We start from the raw sequence: 14,239 nt of genomic DNA on the forward strand, positions 1-14,239 counted from the left end.
CCTACTGGGCACCTGAGGTTGCACACTGCTTGTTTGGCGCTCTGCTACACAGTGATATTGGTAGCACTGTCTATTCGCCGTACGCCCAAACACCAAAGAAGAGGGGCATTAATGTTCAACAGGGATATAATCAGAAGACATGCCTGTGGAAACAACCCAAACTCGCTTATACCAAAACAAATCAAGCCCCCGCCCCCCAATTCCTTCAGTTAATTAAATTTAACACACACTCACCCCTTGGCTGAGTGAATGTAAAAAATATTTACGTGACTACACAGCGAAATAAATACAATGGATTAGAGGCTGCTTTTGAACTGTAGCAATCTTTTGTGAGCGTTTGAATAGTAAAGAAGAGTGGTAGGAGAGTTGAAAGGGGGGAGTGATTCTTAGAAGATTCCTGGAGCACAAGGCACAACATGAATAGGATGCATTCCTTTTGCATTCTGCTACAAGGCGGACGCGTTCTTTTTAAAAAGCGGATGCTCTTCAGTAGGCGAATTCTGTTTCATCGCAAATGTATTCTGTGAAGCCTCTTTTGACAGACTAAAGCTCTATCTGATCGTTTGTGTTTTTCTCCCAGCATGCCGACGGCAGCTTTTGTGTGAAGCCCCTCAAACAGAAGCAAGTGGTGAGTGTGTGGTTGGTGCTTGGTGGTGGCTGCCTGCTGCTTTAGTTCAGGTGTGTCCCTGGTTACTTTTCTGGGAAAGCTGCCTAGAATCACTGAAGACCCCTGAGACACAAGTATATTTGGGTGATAGCCAACATTAGTCATACTCAGATTAGATCCATTTAAGTCCATTCATTTCAGTGGGCTACCTCTAAGTTGGATATTGCCCAGTTGGGAGGGGGAGCATATGAGTTGGGGTCAGATTTGTTTGGGATCTGCATCCCAGTCTAGTCTCAACCATCCGTGCCTATTGCAGAGAGCATTTAGATAAAAGGTATTGGGAAGCCATGGAGTAGGGAAAATTAGAGAACGGTTTGATGTTAGAACCAATGGGTGATCCCCTATTAGGACATGTCGGTTTAGGGATGAAGCTTAATTTTTGCAAGTTTCTTCCGTGAGGGGTCATAAAAACACGTGTTTGGAAGCCTATGTCTGATGAAGAAGCACACAATCTGTTTTCGGGGGGGGGGGAATGAAGAATTCTAATTTTACCTTCCAAAAATGTCAAGCAATGCTAAATAATAAAAAAATAAAATTAATATATAATAAAACCACAAGTATTTGGCAGTCTTTTTTTAAAAAAAAATTCTTCGCAATTTTACACATATTTTACTTACCAAACAAAACTAAATTATATGAATTTAACCAAAATATCTTTTGATTTCCCAAGTCATGTTACCATTTTTTAGCACCCCTCCTTTTGGGAATCTGAAAGTTGAAAAATTCAACATGCCATAGTCACCCATAGCATTTAAGTATTGCAGAGAAGCATGGAGTTTACTTCCCCACAATAATGGGCTAGTGTGTGTGTGTTTAGGTGGGCTGAAGCAGACTGGTATCTTTGGATTAGAGAAGTTCTTGTTTCTCATAGAAGCTGTCTGTAGTCCTCCCCCTCCTCCCGAAGGAGCCCATTTTTTTACTCTACTTACCTCCAATTACTTATGTGTTGATTCTCTCTTCCTGCCCATGTAGGTGGACGGAGTGAGCTACCTCCTTCAAGAGATCTATGGGATAGAAAACAAATATAATACACAGGATTCCAAGGTGCGTACTGAAGCAGAGGATGCGGGCCAAGTTCACATGCTGTAAAAATACACATGAAACAGACTCAAGAAGGATTTGTTTTCATACGAGAGAATTCGCCTTGGAAAGCTGCTGTGGCAGAAATTTTAAAATTTAAAAGGGGAGGACCTCTTAACATTTAGCTACTGCTCAATTTTTACAGTTCTCTTCTCCCCCACCTCCAATACATCTGTGTAAACACAGCAAAACAGCATTCCCATTAATTCAAACTCATTAAGGAAATATTTGAACATCACATTTCACCTACCTGTTTTGTATTTTTGCTTTGGTTTCCTTTCCTTTCCAGGTGGCAGAAGATGAGGTGAGCGACAATAGTGCAGAATGTGTGGTCTGCCTCTCTGACGTCCGGGACACCTTGATCTTACCTTGCCGCCACCTTTGCCTCTGCAATACCTGCGCTGACACCTTGCGTTACCAAGCCAACAACTGCCCCATCTGCAGGCTGCGTAAGTCTGCGAGCTTCTTTACATCTTGATGTTTGTCCAAATTAGAGGTAGCCATATCCTGGAAAAATCAGTGGCTTATCCTATTTGATCCTCTGACTTTGGAAAGCTAACATTCATTTTACATTGTTGACAAAATCCTGTCTGATTTTGCATGCAGTATCTTATTTTTAATTATTATTTTTTTGTCACCATGGGCAAATTATAGCGTATGTTGTTATATTGCACCTGTCTTCTGAGGGAGCTTCCAGGCAGGGGCTTATTATTGCAAAGAGTCATTCAAATATCTCATATGGGCTGTTGACAACAGGGGTTTCCAAATCAGATTTCACCCAGTAAGGGTAAATCTGGATTAAATTTATGGGATTGCATTCTGATGTTTTGTGGAAACCACACAAAATTGTGTGCATGAGGAGTTCCTGTCTGACAGTGAGCATCCTTAATATTTGTTGTTGGAAGCTGTTTTTATTCCTCCTACCCTTCATCTCTCGCCCTGCAGCATTTCGGGCTTTGCTACAGATCCGAGCCATGAGAAAAAAGCTGGGACCCCTTTCTCCAACCAACTTCAACCCTATCATCGCCTCCCAGACATCGGACTCAGAGGAGCACTCGGTTAGTATAGGTGTGCTGGTGGTCCCAGTGTTGACACTGCCCTGCTGTCTTTGCTGAGCAGGTCTTGCAGACTGTGAAATAGTTTGCTGAAGAGGAGTCGGGCACAGAGAAGGCTTCTTTAAAAGCCTTCCCTATAGTAACGTATGCACAGAGCCTGTTGCGGGACTGCTGCACAGCCAGTGGCTTTGGGGGTCCAAGGAAAAGGTGCCACTGATGACAAGGGCAACCAGCCTTCCTCACAATGATTCGGGTAGCATAGCAGGAAATTCCATGCAAAATCAAGTGAATCAGCCTTGAGCCAGAAGCCATGGGTTGAAGACAGAGGAGCTAGGGTTCTGGAAGCTTACTTGGCAAATGAGGCCCTTGTGCCTTACAACAATTTACTCTGCCCCAGCAGCACCCACATAGAGTGAGTTGTTCACCTCCTGCCAGTCTGCATGTCCAGAATTTAGTGTGGATCTGATATCTATCTAGGGGAGAGCTGGGATTCATTCTAGGTCCACATGCAGAGTAGATTTAAGGTTTCTAGACAGTAGTGTTCAGACTGCAGGTGGAAGGTAATATCAATTTCTCCTCCTTTTTCGCTGGTTTCTTTTTTAAACAGCTTTGCATTTAGAAAACTAGATACTGGGGAGAAAAGCAAAATTCTAGTCTTCTCCCCTCAATACTTTAGTTTTGAGTGCATGTGGACTTCCACCACCACCCAATGGATAAATAATTTTAACAACGTGACTTTTTCCACATGGTGGGCAGTCTGAAGAGATCTGAGCCCAGAACTAATTTACCACCACATCTGCAACGTTAGGGAACTAGGCCTGAAATGTCAAGCTTGGAACAGAAAAGTGTGCACCGTATCCTCTTGACTATGGAAGTTTGTTAGAATAGTAGCAGGTTGTGTGTTGGATGATTCCTGTGTGTTAATTCCCCCCTCCTTTCCTCACTCTCGCTCTCTCTCTGGCTTCTGTGCCCTGCACGGCTCCAGCACCCAAGGGTGTTCCTCTGCCCATTTTACAGTCACACAGTCACAACTTCTTCCAGCTAAAAGATTTCAGGCTAAGAAATCCAAGCGATCTGGTCCAGAATAAAGCATGAAAATATCAGCAACTTTATGTGAAATAAGCAAGTCTCCTATCGGTGATCTCAGTCTCCCTCCCTCTCTCTCTCTCTCTCTCTCTCTCTCTCTCTCTCTCTCTCTCCTTTTATGTATGAGTCAGATTCCTTTGGAGGGGGTGGGGCTTACTCCTCTGTGCTGAGCTCTCTTGTAAAAAGCTATGTTTGATACAGAGGGAGAGTGTTCTTCTCACACCCGTCTCCCCGGTTCCTCTAGTCTTCAGAGAACATCCCTCCGGGCTATGAGGTGGTCTCTCTTCTGGAAGCCCTTAATGGGCCTCTCACTCCATCCCCAGCAGCTCTTCCGCTCCACGTACTTGGGGACAGCCACGTGTCGGGCATGCTGCCCTCATATGGCAGTGATGGCCACCTGCCTCCCGTCCGGACCCTGTCTCCCCTTGACCGCTTGTCGGATTGCGGCAGCCAAGGACTCAAGCTGAAGAAGAGCCTGTCCAAGTAAGTAGCTTGCGGATGTCTCCTGCATTGCAGTGGCTGTTGCCCAAACTGCAATGGCTAAGCTACAATCGCTGGCACCTGTCTGCTGTCTCTTGATGTAGCTGCTGCCCTCCAGGTGTATCTAGCTGCTTGTGGACCTGTCTTCTGTTGTTAGCTTGTAGCTCTTTAGAGCTCCCCCTTCCCTTTGGTTTCTAGTAGAAAGAAGTGGTTTGTTTTCCACCAGGTCAATATCCCAGAATTCCTCAGTACTACATGAAGAAGAGGATGAGAAGACCGGCAGTGAATCTGAAATCAGGATTTCCAGGAGGAAGTCTCCTCGTCCTCATGAAGAGGTGATTGTTTGTTTGAAAGGTCTTGGGTTTATATTAAAAAAACCACCTCTGCTTCCTGGGAACAGGAGGGTTAAAGAGCTTTCGTGCAAGAGATCCCAGGAGTTAAACCCGATGTCTTTGTTGCTCATGCTAAGGAAGCGTGATGGCAGAGCTCTCCTGAACCTGGTTTAGGAAAGAATTTCAGAGGCTTGGAAAAGCCCACCTCAAAGAGGAAGTGTGCTTTGCTAACTCAGGAATTCTTCTCTGGCTCAGATTGAAATCAGAGCCAGGGAAGAATTACTGGCTTCCCTTGTTGCTAAATGCTTTGCCAGGCCAGGAGAGATTGAGCAAAGCCTTTCTTGACCAGAGATTGTTGGAGCACTGCCAAGGAACTAGTTCACTTCCTGTTTTAAGGGGTTAATTTTTTTGGAACTTTGATTGCCTTGGTAAAATGACCCGAGAGCTTTCTCATTTGTTTTCAGAAGACCTCAACTCTTATGTCCATTAATCTGAAGCAGGTTTGGGGGAGTTTGCCTATCTGTAATGGCAAGGCCAAACACACAATTTATGGCAGTAGTTCCATCACTGGAAATTATGTTTCTACCTTAATATCTGGTGCATTTTTTTCAGGAATGTGGTGTGACGCCAGAAAGTGAAAACCTTACCTTATCCTCCTCAGGAGCAATAGACCAGTCTTCATGTACAGGGACACCTCTCTCTTCTACCATCTCTTCTCCAGAAGGTATAGAAGGAAAGCTGACTTGCTTTGATTCTGGGGGCACATCTTCAAAAGACCCCTCAGCAAGCATATTAGTGGTTTTCCTCAATCCCACACTTCTTCCCCTGTTCCACCTTTTTGTATGCCTTGGCAGAGGACATAGGCTGAACACCAGTGCACAGGGATAGACCACAAGATGCACAATCTTCGCTTTAAAATAAAATAAAAAAGGTTTTGCAGATGTTCCACCTTTTGGCCTCCTTGCTTTTATGGATATTGTGTTGATTAACTAATGGGTTGATTAACCCATGCTGCTGCTATACAGTTGGAAAGCAGGCAGATCAGTGAGTAGCTTTATCGTAGGATTTGCTAGAAAAATGCAACCTGTTCTGTTGATAGAAGTAATACGACTCATGCAACACGTTGGCGACTAATATACACACAATAATTACCAAAATGGTTATACATTCTTTATCAATCTTCTGAGAAAAATACAGAACCTTATGCAAAGCCACAGAGACATTATAATGGAAATCAGACATTATAAGTTCATCTTAGTTCGGGTAGTTCGCAAGTCTCTCTGGCTTTGCATAAGGTTCTGCATTTTTCTCAGAAGATTGATAAAAGAATGTATAATTTTGGTAATTATTGTGTGTATATTAGTCATTATCGTAGTATTTGAGCTAGAAGAGACAGCTCATGAAAGACATGTGATCAGGAGCCGGATGCAGTAAGGAAAATGTGTGATGTACCAACTGAGTTAAGAGCACAGCAGAGTGGACCTTTTCCTTGCACAGGACTGAGGCTTGGGTTGGATCTTGGAAGCTCTTAAAAAGCTTGTTAAAATTTTTTTTCTGCTAAACTTGTATCTCAGCTAGTTTATTGTGTGTCCCTTTATAACCAGCCTCCCTGGCAATGTCTTGCCTGCGCCCTCCTCTCTTTCCTTAGATCCTGTTAGCAGCAGCCTGGCCCAGTCGGTCATGTCCATGGCGTCCTCTCAAAGCCAGCACTCTGAGATCAGCACTGACACCATGTCTTCCATGTCAGGCTCCTATGTAGCTCCTGGCACTGAGGAAGAGGGGGACATGATCCCATCGCCTGCTGTTGCCAGTGGGGTGCCTTCAGAAGGAGATGTAAGTATGGCAAGCCTATTCAGATGACCAAGCAGCAGAAACTGTGATGCGGGCTAGTTCATTTCTGTGATGACAGCCACCCTTATTAAGGCAGGGATGGGAAACCTGTGGCCTTCCAGATGTGGTGGAACTTCAGCGCTCATCACTCCCAGCCAGGAGGGAAAGTAGCCAGAGATGATGGGGCTCATGGTCCAACAATAACTGGAGAGTTACATGTTCCCCATCCCTACTCTAAGGGATGTGTTCACCATTGGGGCAGGCAAAGCACTTCATATAATGCAAGACCTTTTAAAATTCTCAAACCAAGAGAGATATTCAACTGTTTTAATCAGAGTAGACCCATTGAAATTAATGGACATGGTTAAGTCATGTTCATTAATTATTTCTTCTTCTTGAATTTATATACCGCCGTATACCCAGGGGGTTTCAGGGCAGTTCACAGAATGAAATAAAAGTTCTACTCGGGGTAAAACTTAGTTGAATACCACCTAGTTTTTTTTAAAAAAAAGTTATTCAAGCCATTTCAGCTATTGGGTGGAACCCAGTGATTATATGGCACACCTAACATCCAAGATGGCAGCAAACACACAGCATTGTAGGTTGTGGCTAAGCAGCCATTGCCTGGGTGTGGCAGAAATGGACCAATATGGCGGCCAGGTGCAGTGCTCTTTCTCTGGGGGGATGCAGACCCCTAAACATTTTGTGAATCTTTGTACTTTTGTCCATTACTGTATTTATTTTTCCCGATTTGTACTATAAAATGGTGATTTTCTTGAGTCAAAATGAGAGCACCCCTAAACATTTTTTAGGGAAAAAAAGCACTGGCCAGGTGTACCTTGTTGCAAAAATTCATTTGAGAAGAGGTGGGAAGCCAGCGAGACATTAAAAAATTCAGAATGTGGGTTGGGGTTGATACCACTGATGCAATTTGCCAGTGATTGTAACCTGCCTCTACAGGAAATGCACCAGTAAGTCCAAGTCCTGCCCTTTTCCCTTTCTCTTCCCTTAGTCAACCCCTGTTGAATCTCCAGATGAAAATTTTGTCAGTATGTCAGCAGAGGAACGAGACGCAGAGGTAAAATTCCACATTTGAAGGCCTATTTAACACAAGGGGGGGGGGGAGTTGAAGGGGAGGGATGATTGGATGTAAAAGCCAGTGGCTGAAGCTTTCTTGTGAAAACGTTTTGCTTTGGCAACCTGAAAGCCTAGGCATCAATTAAGGAGAGAAAGGTAGATGGGAGCCAATGAGTAAAGTGAAATACTGTGGATAGAAAATGCTGTAAATTGTGTAGTTGATAAAGGGGAAGCTGAGAGCTGCTCAATGATGAAGTTTGTAGCTCAGCACAAAGTGACATACAACTTTTTTGGCAAAGGGTGTTCAAGGAGATAACAGAAATCACCGGGTTAAAGCTGACTGAAAGTCCAGAGGTAGCATTATTATCAATTTACAATGGGGTGGAAGGTTCACAGGATATGAAGGACTTGCTCACAAAGTTATTGACAGCTGCATGAATTATTACAGCTAGGAAGCAGAAGGGGCAAGCAGAATATAAAATGGAAGAATGGTATAAAGAGGTGTGGGATGTAGCTATTAATGATGAATTAACATGTGCTGTTATGGTGGCGCTGTGGGTTAAACCACAGAGCCTAGGACTTGCCGATCAGAAGGTTGGCGGTTCGAATCCCCGCGACAGGGTGAGCTCCTGTTGCTCGGTCCCTGCTCCTGCCAACCTAGCAGTTCGAAAGCATGTCAAAGTGCAAGTAGATAAATAGGTACCGTTCCGGCGGGAAGGTAAACAGCGTTTCCGTGCGCTGTTCTGGTTCACCAGAAGTGGCTTAGTCAGGCTGGCCACATGACCCGGAAGCTGTACGCCAGCTCCCTCGGCCAGTTAAGCGAGAGTCGGTCACGACTGGACCTAATGGTCAGGGGTCCCTTTACCTTTACTAACATGTGCTATTAAGGTAAGACGGCAAATATGCAGGAGAAATAATTTTGAGGCGATATGGAAGGTATTTGTAGAATTTGTAGTGTTTAAATGGGAAGGGGTCAAACCATCGCAAGAGGTGTTGAAATTTTTGGAGGTTGGATAGTTACAGTGGAATGGTCTCAGGCATGGGGTGCACGTTTAAATTCTTATTTATTTATTACTACTTCATCAAAAAAAAAAAGGTATAAAAAAGCGGGGAGGAAATACTCTGGATCGGTGAGGGAACAGGTTCTTCTGGCTAATCTGAGTCTTCGTGGATTGCTGTTAGCTAAGCATATTCTCTATGCTGCTATCCCTGCTGCCCAGCCAAAGCAGCTGCTCAGTTAGAGGCTCTCTGTGAAACCTGGTGCGCCAATATTGACTGGGACTCCAGTTCTAGAAACCAGCACACTAAACTTCATATCCATGGCTTTCCGATCGGTCAAAGCACCACCGCACTAGGTTTCACAAGGAGCCTCTCGCTGAGTTCATTTGATCAAGCCAATTTCAGGTTTCTTCTGTGGAGAAAATGCATAGGAGAATGCTTCTCTTGACACCCTTTTAAGGAGGGAACCAAGCTCTGATAACTGAGCTTTTGTGTCTTCCTCTGTGTATTGCAAGTCCTTCACTTTTAACATTTGCACCTTGTCATCTTTTGTGGCAGGGGAATGACGTCGTGGAGGAAGAGGCTGGCTCCCCCACACAAGAAGATGGTAACAGAGAACAGACCATTACTCCTTTCCCCATATTTTTTGGCTATATTCCATCACATCCAGCTGGCAGTGTTCACAGTGGCGGATAAGGAAAAGCAAGGCTGAGGGGGTGGGACTTCTGGACAAGCTCAGCCTTGTTTATCTTGTAGTAGCAGATGGATGGTCTAAAGAGTTTGGAGGTGTTGGGGGGGTTGTAATATAAAGCTACTTGATGGCTTTCCCTGTATATTATGGGTTTATGTGTTTCTGATGCTAGAATATGATGTCTAGTTTTTGCAAAGTAGTGTAAAACACCTTTCGAATGTTTCAGTAATGCAGCTCACAAGTGAAATTATAAAAATGTTGCAAGGTAGAGACATAAATGAAAAGTCTTCAATTTCAAAATGCCAGGGTCCCTTACTAAAGCAATAGCAATTCCAAACACTTCTCTGGGAAACGGAGCGGGGAGGGAAGGATGAAGCAGAAAGCAATCTTCAGATAGCTGGAGCATCTTTGGCAATGCCCTTAGCAGTGGATGTTCTGGTGCAAAATTGCAAAACTGAGAGGGGAAATCTTCGCTGTTGCAGATAGTGACCTACTAGGTTCAGTCTTTAGCTACTTAGAGGGCTAGTGACACCAGACCTTTGCAGCAGCAAAGCATAGGTCAATGCAAATCATCACGTTTTGGGAGCTAGGTCATGGGCTGCTGACCTAGGGACCCTGATGGAAAACTGCTTCCCCAAAAGTAAGGGATCTGTGACACTCCCATAAGCCCAGGTGACGACACACCTCTTTGGTACTTTCGGAAGATGCAGAGACAAGCTCTCACTGTGGTGGGAAGAGAAGCCAGGTAAAATGGGCTTCCTCTCCTTCCTTGGTGTGTTTGGCTGATTAGAAATCAACCCGCTTTGTAAAACGTCATAATAAACATTCTTAAGAATTTCCATACACAACCCTCCCCAAGTAAAATAGCTTTTAGTTGACTCATGGACTTTCCTTGTGAACTCTGAGCATCTCATTTTTAAAAGGCAAGTTTCAGGTGCTCATGGTCAGCAGCAAGGAGACGAGCTTGAAAATACTGCAACCGCATGCTTAATAATTGGAAGGTTAAAGCAAAACTTAAACCCACATGTGTGTTATGATTCTGGAAGTTGACGTCCACAAAGCATATGCATAGTGAATATGCAATTTCAATGGAACATGCCAATTAGCCTCAGGCTTCTGCCTCCTGGTATGCTTGCAGAATGTTTCATGCTGCTGTGTTTTTGCTAACATTTGAGGGTTAACTTAAAAGCTGCAGCAGGAGTTGGGCCAAGTTTACCCATAACTGGAGCAAATTGTAACTCAGTTAAACTGTGGCATGCCACTGGTTCTGGGTGATGGGGAGGGTGACAGATCGTGTGATCTTACTCTCTTTCATGCGCAACACTTCTCACACCCTCAGTAAGCACCAACAAGGCAGAGAACCCATTCTTAAATAGCAGTATAATGGCAGTGTTCACCAAAACCTGGTGGCTTTTCCGTGGGTCAGCAGGTGCCCTTCCCTTTCCCCCCTCCAATGGCTGGGGCTTCTGCTTTAGTGCCAGCTGCGCTTCTGGGATTCCAGTGGGGTTGCATGCTTGCCTCGTACAGCAGTCGTGCAGCACAATACTTTAACACATGCCCAGCAGCCCACTCCATAAACCAGCCATGCTGGAATACTTGGCTGTGCATCAGTTTTGCTTCTTAGCATGTCAACCAAAGCGGCTTTGAGGGATTCTGTCACCATAAAGACTTACTTTATTTTGAAGCTTGAAATAGCAGAAGGCCTTCTAAATAGCACTCTTATTTAGACGTCCAGGAATGCTCTTCTGGTGTTCTTAGGACTTGCGAGTTTTTGCACACTTGCGCGTCCAACCAGCAGGGAGTCCAGAGTAGGATGGATAGTCTGTGTGGTTGATTAAGTAAAGAACAAACCCACATTATTGTGTGGAATGTTTTTCTTTCAGGGCTTCAGAGAGTTGTCACAGAAATATTTTTTTAAACATAGTCTTCTGCTCCAGCCCCCAAAACAACTTGTCCAGAAAACAATTGAAAAGGTTTCCTCTTGAAAGGTCTTTCGCTTTTTAAAAAAACCAAATGGTAAAATTACTATTAACTTTTCCGGAATTGATATATGGAAGTCCTGTAAATTTCTTCCTTTACCACATATATATGTCTGTCTCTTTAAAAATAAAACAAAAAACAAAATAGTACCCACACAGTCTAAATTTCATCTGGAATATTGCAAGGAAAAATAATGAATAAGCCTAAGGGCTTTTGTAGGGTAGGGAGAGGGGTATAGCCAAATCTTGTTAAAACAGATGTCATTGTTGGTTAGGTTGGAGCATTTTCAGAAGTAATGCATCACTCAATGTCCTGAGAGCTTCAGGTAAAAGAAGATGCCCCCATTTAAACAGACATTTGACTCAGTTTAGCCTTCTCATTCAACTGTTAAAAATGAAAACTCACCGCAGTAATTATGATATGTGTGAGCACCTCTTAGAATATTACAGGAGAAACGTGAAAAAGGTAGCCTAAGGCAATCACAGTTTTTGCTTTCCAACAATAAGCTGTGTCAAAGCAAACAAATCTGTGCTACAGACCTTTCTGTATCTGTTTTATACCAGTGCAAGGCATCATTCAAGGAATCCTGGGAACTGTCGTTCTTGTGAAGGGGCTAAGAATTCTGTTAGAAATCCCTAGCACTCACTCAACAGAACAGAAAACGGGAACTAATTGAGTTCCAGGTGACATTGTTGAACTCCAACTCCCATCAGCCCCAGCCAGCATGGCCAGTGGTCTGGAACTATGGGAGATGGAGTCCAGGAACATCGGGAGGGTGTCAAGTTCCCCACCCCTGTCACAAAGAACTACCATTCCCAGAGCTACCCAAAGAGAAGGATATGTCCAATGGTGCATATTTGCGATACAAAATTAATAGTGCTTAATTTTTGCAACCAACTGTTGTGTTTGCAACCTGTTGTGTTGCGTTTGCTGGAGAGGTAACGAGTTGGGGGAACGTTTTGGTTTTTGAAGCATTCATATAGCTTCCTCCACAAGGCTTCAGACACCAGCCAGAGACCTGCAAAACCATTAGCTGGTGATGGCCTTCTGTGCTGTTCCTTTAGCTTTCCCCCTGCTGCTCTGTAATCTTCCTTTCTGTGCCTGCTTATGTATTGCCTTTGCAGAAAAGGTTAAATGTCCTCCTGTGCCTGTACCCTTTCTCGCTGGCAATATTTTTTTTTCTTGGAAACCAGGATAGAAATGGAAGTGGTTGAGGAAACCTGCCAAGATGACTTAATGCAGACGCAACCCAGTCGAATGCCTTATTGTCCACTCTCTATGCCCCCATGGGCTGCCGTTGAGGTTTTCTTCCCCAGCTCCTGATACGAACTGTTTGTGCCTTCCGATATTTTAAGGAGAAAGAATACGTATGTCAAAGCGCAGCCCCATCCCCTCTCTAACTACATTAACTCCCTTACAGGCCAAAGGACAGGCGCATACCTAGGTATGGAGTGTGACAATAACAATGACATTGGCAACGCAAGCGTGAAAGCACTGGACAATAAGCTGTGCTCTGAGGCCTGCTTACCTGGTGAGTGGCAGTCTGCTGAACATGAACTTTTGTGGGTGTGTGGAGGTGGGAGGGGAGCCTCTTACATACCCCCCAACCCCACCCTGTCACCTGTCGCCAGCAGCCAGAACGTAACACTTGCATGTACATATAGCTATACTTCACGTTGAAACAGGCAAAAATAAAGGTGCTCAGCTATGGCATCTTCCAGATATTTTAAACCATGCCCACTTACCTCCCCTGACCAGCCCTGTTTCGCACCACAATATAGAGATCTTTTTTAGGTTTCCTAACTTAAGGCAAGTTTTTAATACGGCTTTTTCCACTGACCCCTGGGAACCAAAACTCCCTGAGGGTGTGGAAACATCTTTGTCGGAGTTCCTAGCCCATAAGACACGGGAGCCACATTTAATTCAATGTGTAGCGTGGTGCCCACTCTTATTTCTTACTGACTATTTCCATCCCCTTCTTTCTCCTTCTGTGTCCTACTCTCTCCCCCTCCACATTTTTTCCTCATCTTTAAAACTTTTTGAAGCCAAGGGGGGAAAGGAAATGTCAGCACTGCTGTTGCAGCCCACTTTTGGTTGGGTTGTAACCCACCTGGGTGTCCTCATCCACCTGTTGAGGACCAGTGCCCAAGATCCTTCAGCCATGGCAGTGAAAGCCATTTTAGGTGTATAGTTTAGATATGTTCACATACACCTGGCATAAGAAATAGGGTTAAGTTTTAAAGTTGAGCCCAAGATTCAGCGTGCAGAGTTCTTCCTGACAAGATTAATAGTGGCAGGATAAATTGTCAGCTCCTAGATAGGCTTATAGAAGTCAAAGCATTGGTTAAATCTGTTGGGTACAGAAGGAACCACACATGTTCCATGATATCTAATTTAGTGACTCCATGGAAAAGATGCTCTATTGGGGGACTTCTTCCTGCACTAAAATAAGATCCAGCCATCGCCCCCAATCTCATTCTATTTCTAACCAATATGTAAAAGTCCTTCAGATTTAATTATTTTCTTTACACATAGCTAGCCTGGTTAGTAACATAACGAAAAAGCATGTTAGAGACATGCTTAATAATTCCTTGGCTTAGCCCTGGTATCACATTCCCCACCTTACTTTTTGTTACTAACCCCGGGTATGCCTTGTGTGTCTCTTTGCTGTTTCATTGATCTTTTTGCCCCACTGGGTTTCATCAGTGTGAAAGTTCATGTTCACTCTACGCCAGCAAATTTCTTGTTTTTCTTTTCTTAGCCCATGCTTCCACCCTTTCCATTTCTCCGGGTTGCTGAAATGGCTGTAAATTTTACTGACTGACCTTTAGGGGTCTGGACAAAACTGAATGGGGGGGGATTGAATCATGCATTATAGTTGAGCAAATTGGCCTTGCCTGGTCCAGGATTAATGAAAACTAAAGATTTGTTGGTTTTTATTTCCAATTATTAGAAACCATGG

General features: G+C 44.0%; 1 protein-coding gene across 6 annotated transcripts in view; it reads left to right on the forward strand.

Annotated features, from left to right (window-relative positions):
- RNF157 (ring finger protein 157) overlaps positions 1–14,239 on the forward strand; it is an 81,011-nt gene that overhangs the window by 56,601 nt on the left and 10,171 nt on the right. For 4 of the 6 annotated variants that reach the window (XM_083597886.1, XM_083597885.1, XM_083597884.1 and 1 more), the window contains exons 8-18: positions 581–628; positions 1,640–1,711; positions 2,037–2,196; positions 2,693–2,805; positions 4,133–4,371; positions 4,595–4,703; positions 5,313–5,424; positions 6,349–6,533; positions 7,543–7,608; positions 9,165–9,213; positions 12,698–12,808. In XM_083597886.1, coding sequence (XP_083454012.1) covers positions 581–628; positions 1,640–1,711; positions 2,037–2,196; positions 2,693–2,805; positions 4,133–4,371; positions 4,595–4,703; positions 5,313–5,424; positions 6,349–6,533; positions 7,543–7,608; positions 9,165–9,213; positions 12,698–12,808 — 1,264 coding nt within the window. The remainder of the gene's footprint in view (positions 1–580; positions 629–1,639; positions 1,712–2,036; positions 2,197–2,692; positions 2,806–4,132; positions 4,372–4,594; positions 4,704–5,312; positions 5,425–6,348; positions 6,534–7,542; positions 7,609–9,164; positions 9,214–12,697; positions 12,809–14,239) is intronic. The other 2 variants (XM_083597888.1, XM_083597889.1) reach the window with 1 other exon arrangement.

The sequence above is a fragment of the Podarcis filfolensis genome (genome assembly GCF_964270895.1).
Source record: "Podarcis filfolensis genome assembly, chromosome: 2".
In the NCBI taxonomy this organism is placed as follows: Eukaryota; Metazoa; Chordata; class Lepidosauria; order Squamata; family Lacertidae; genus Podarcis; species Podarcis filfolensis.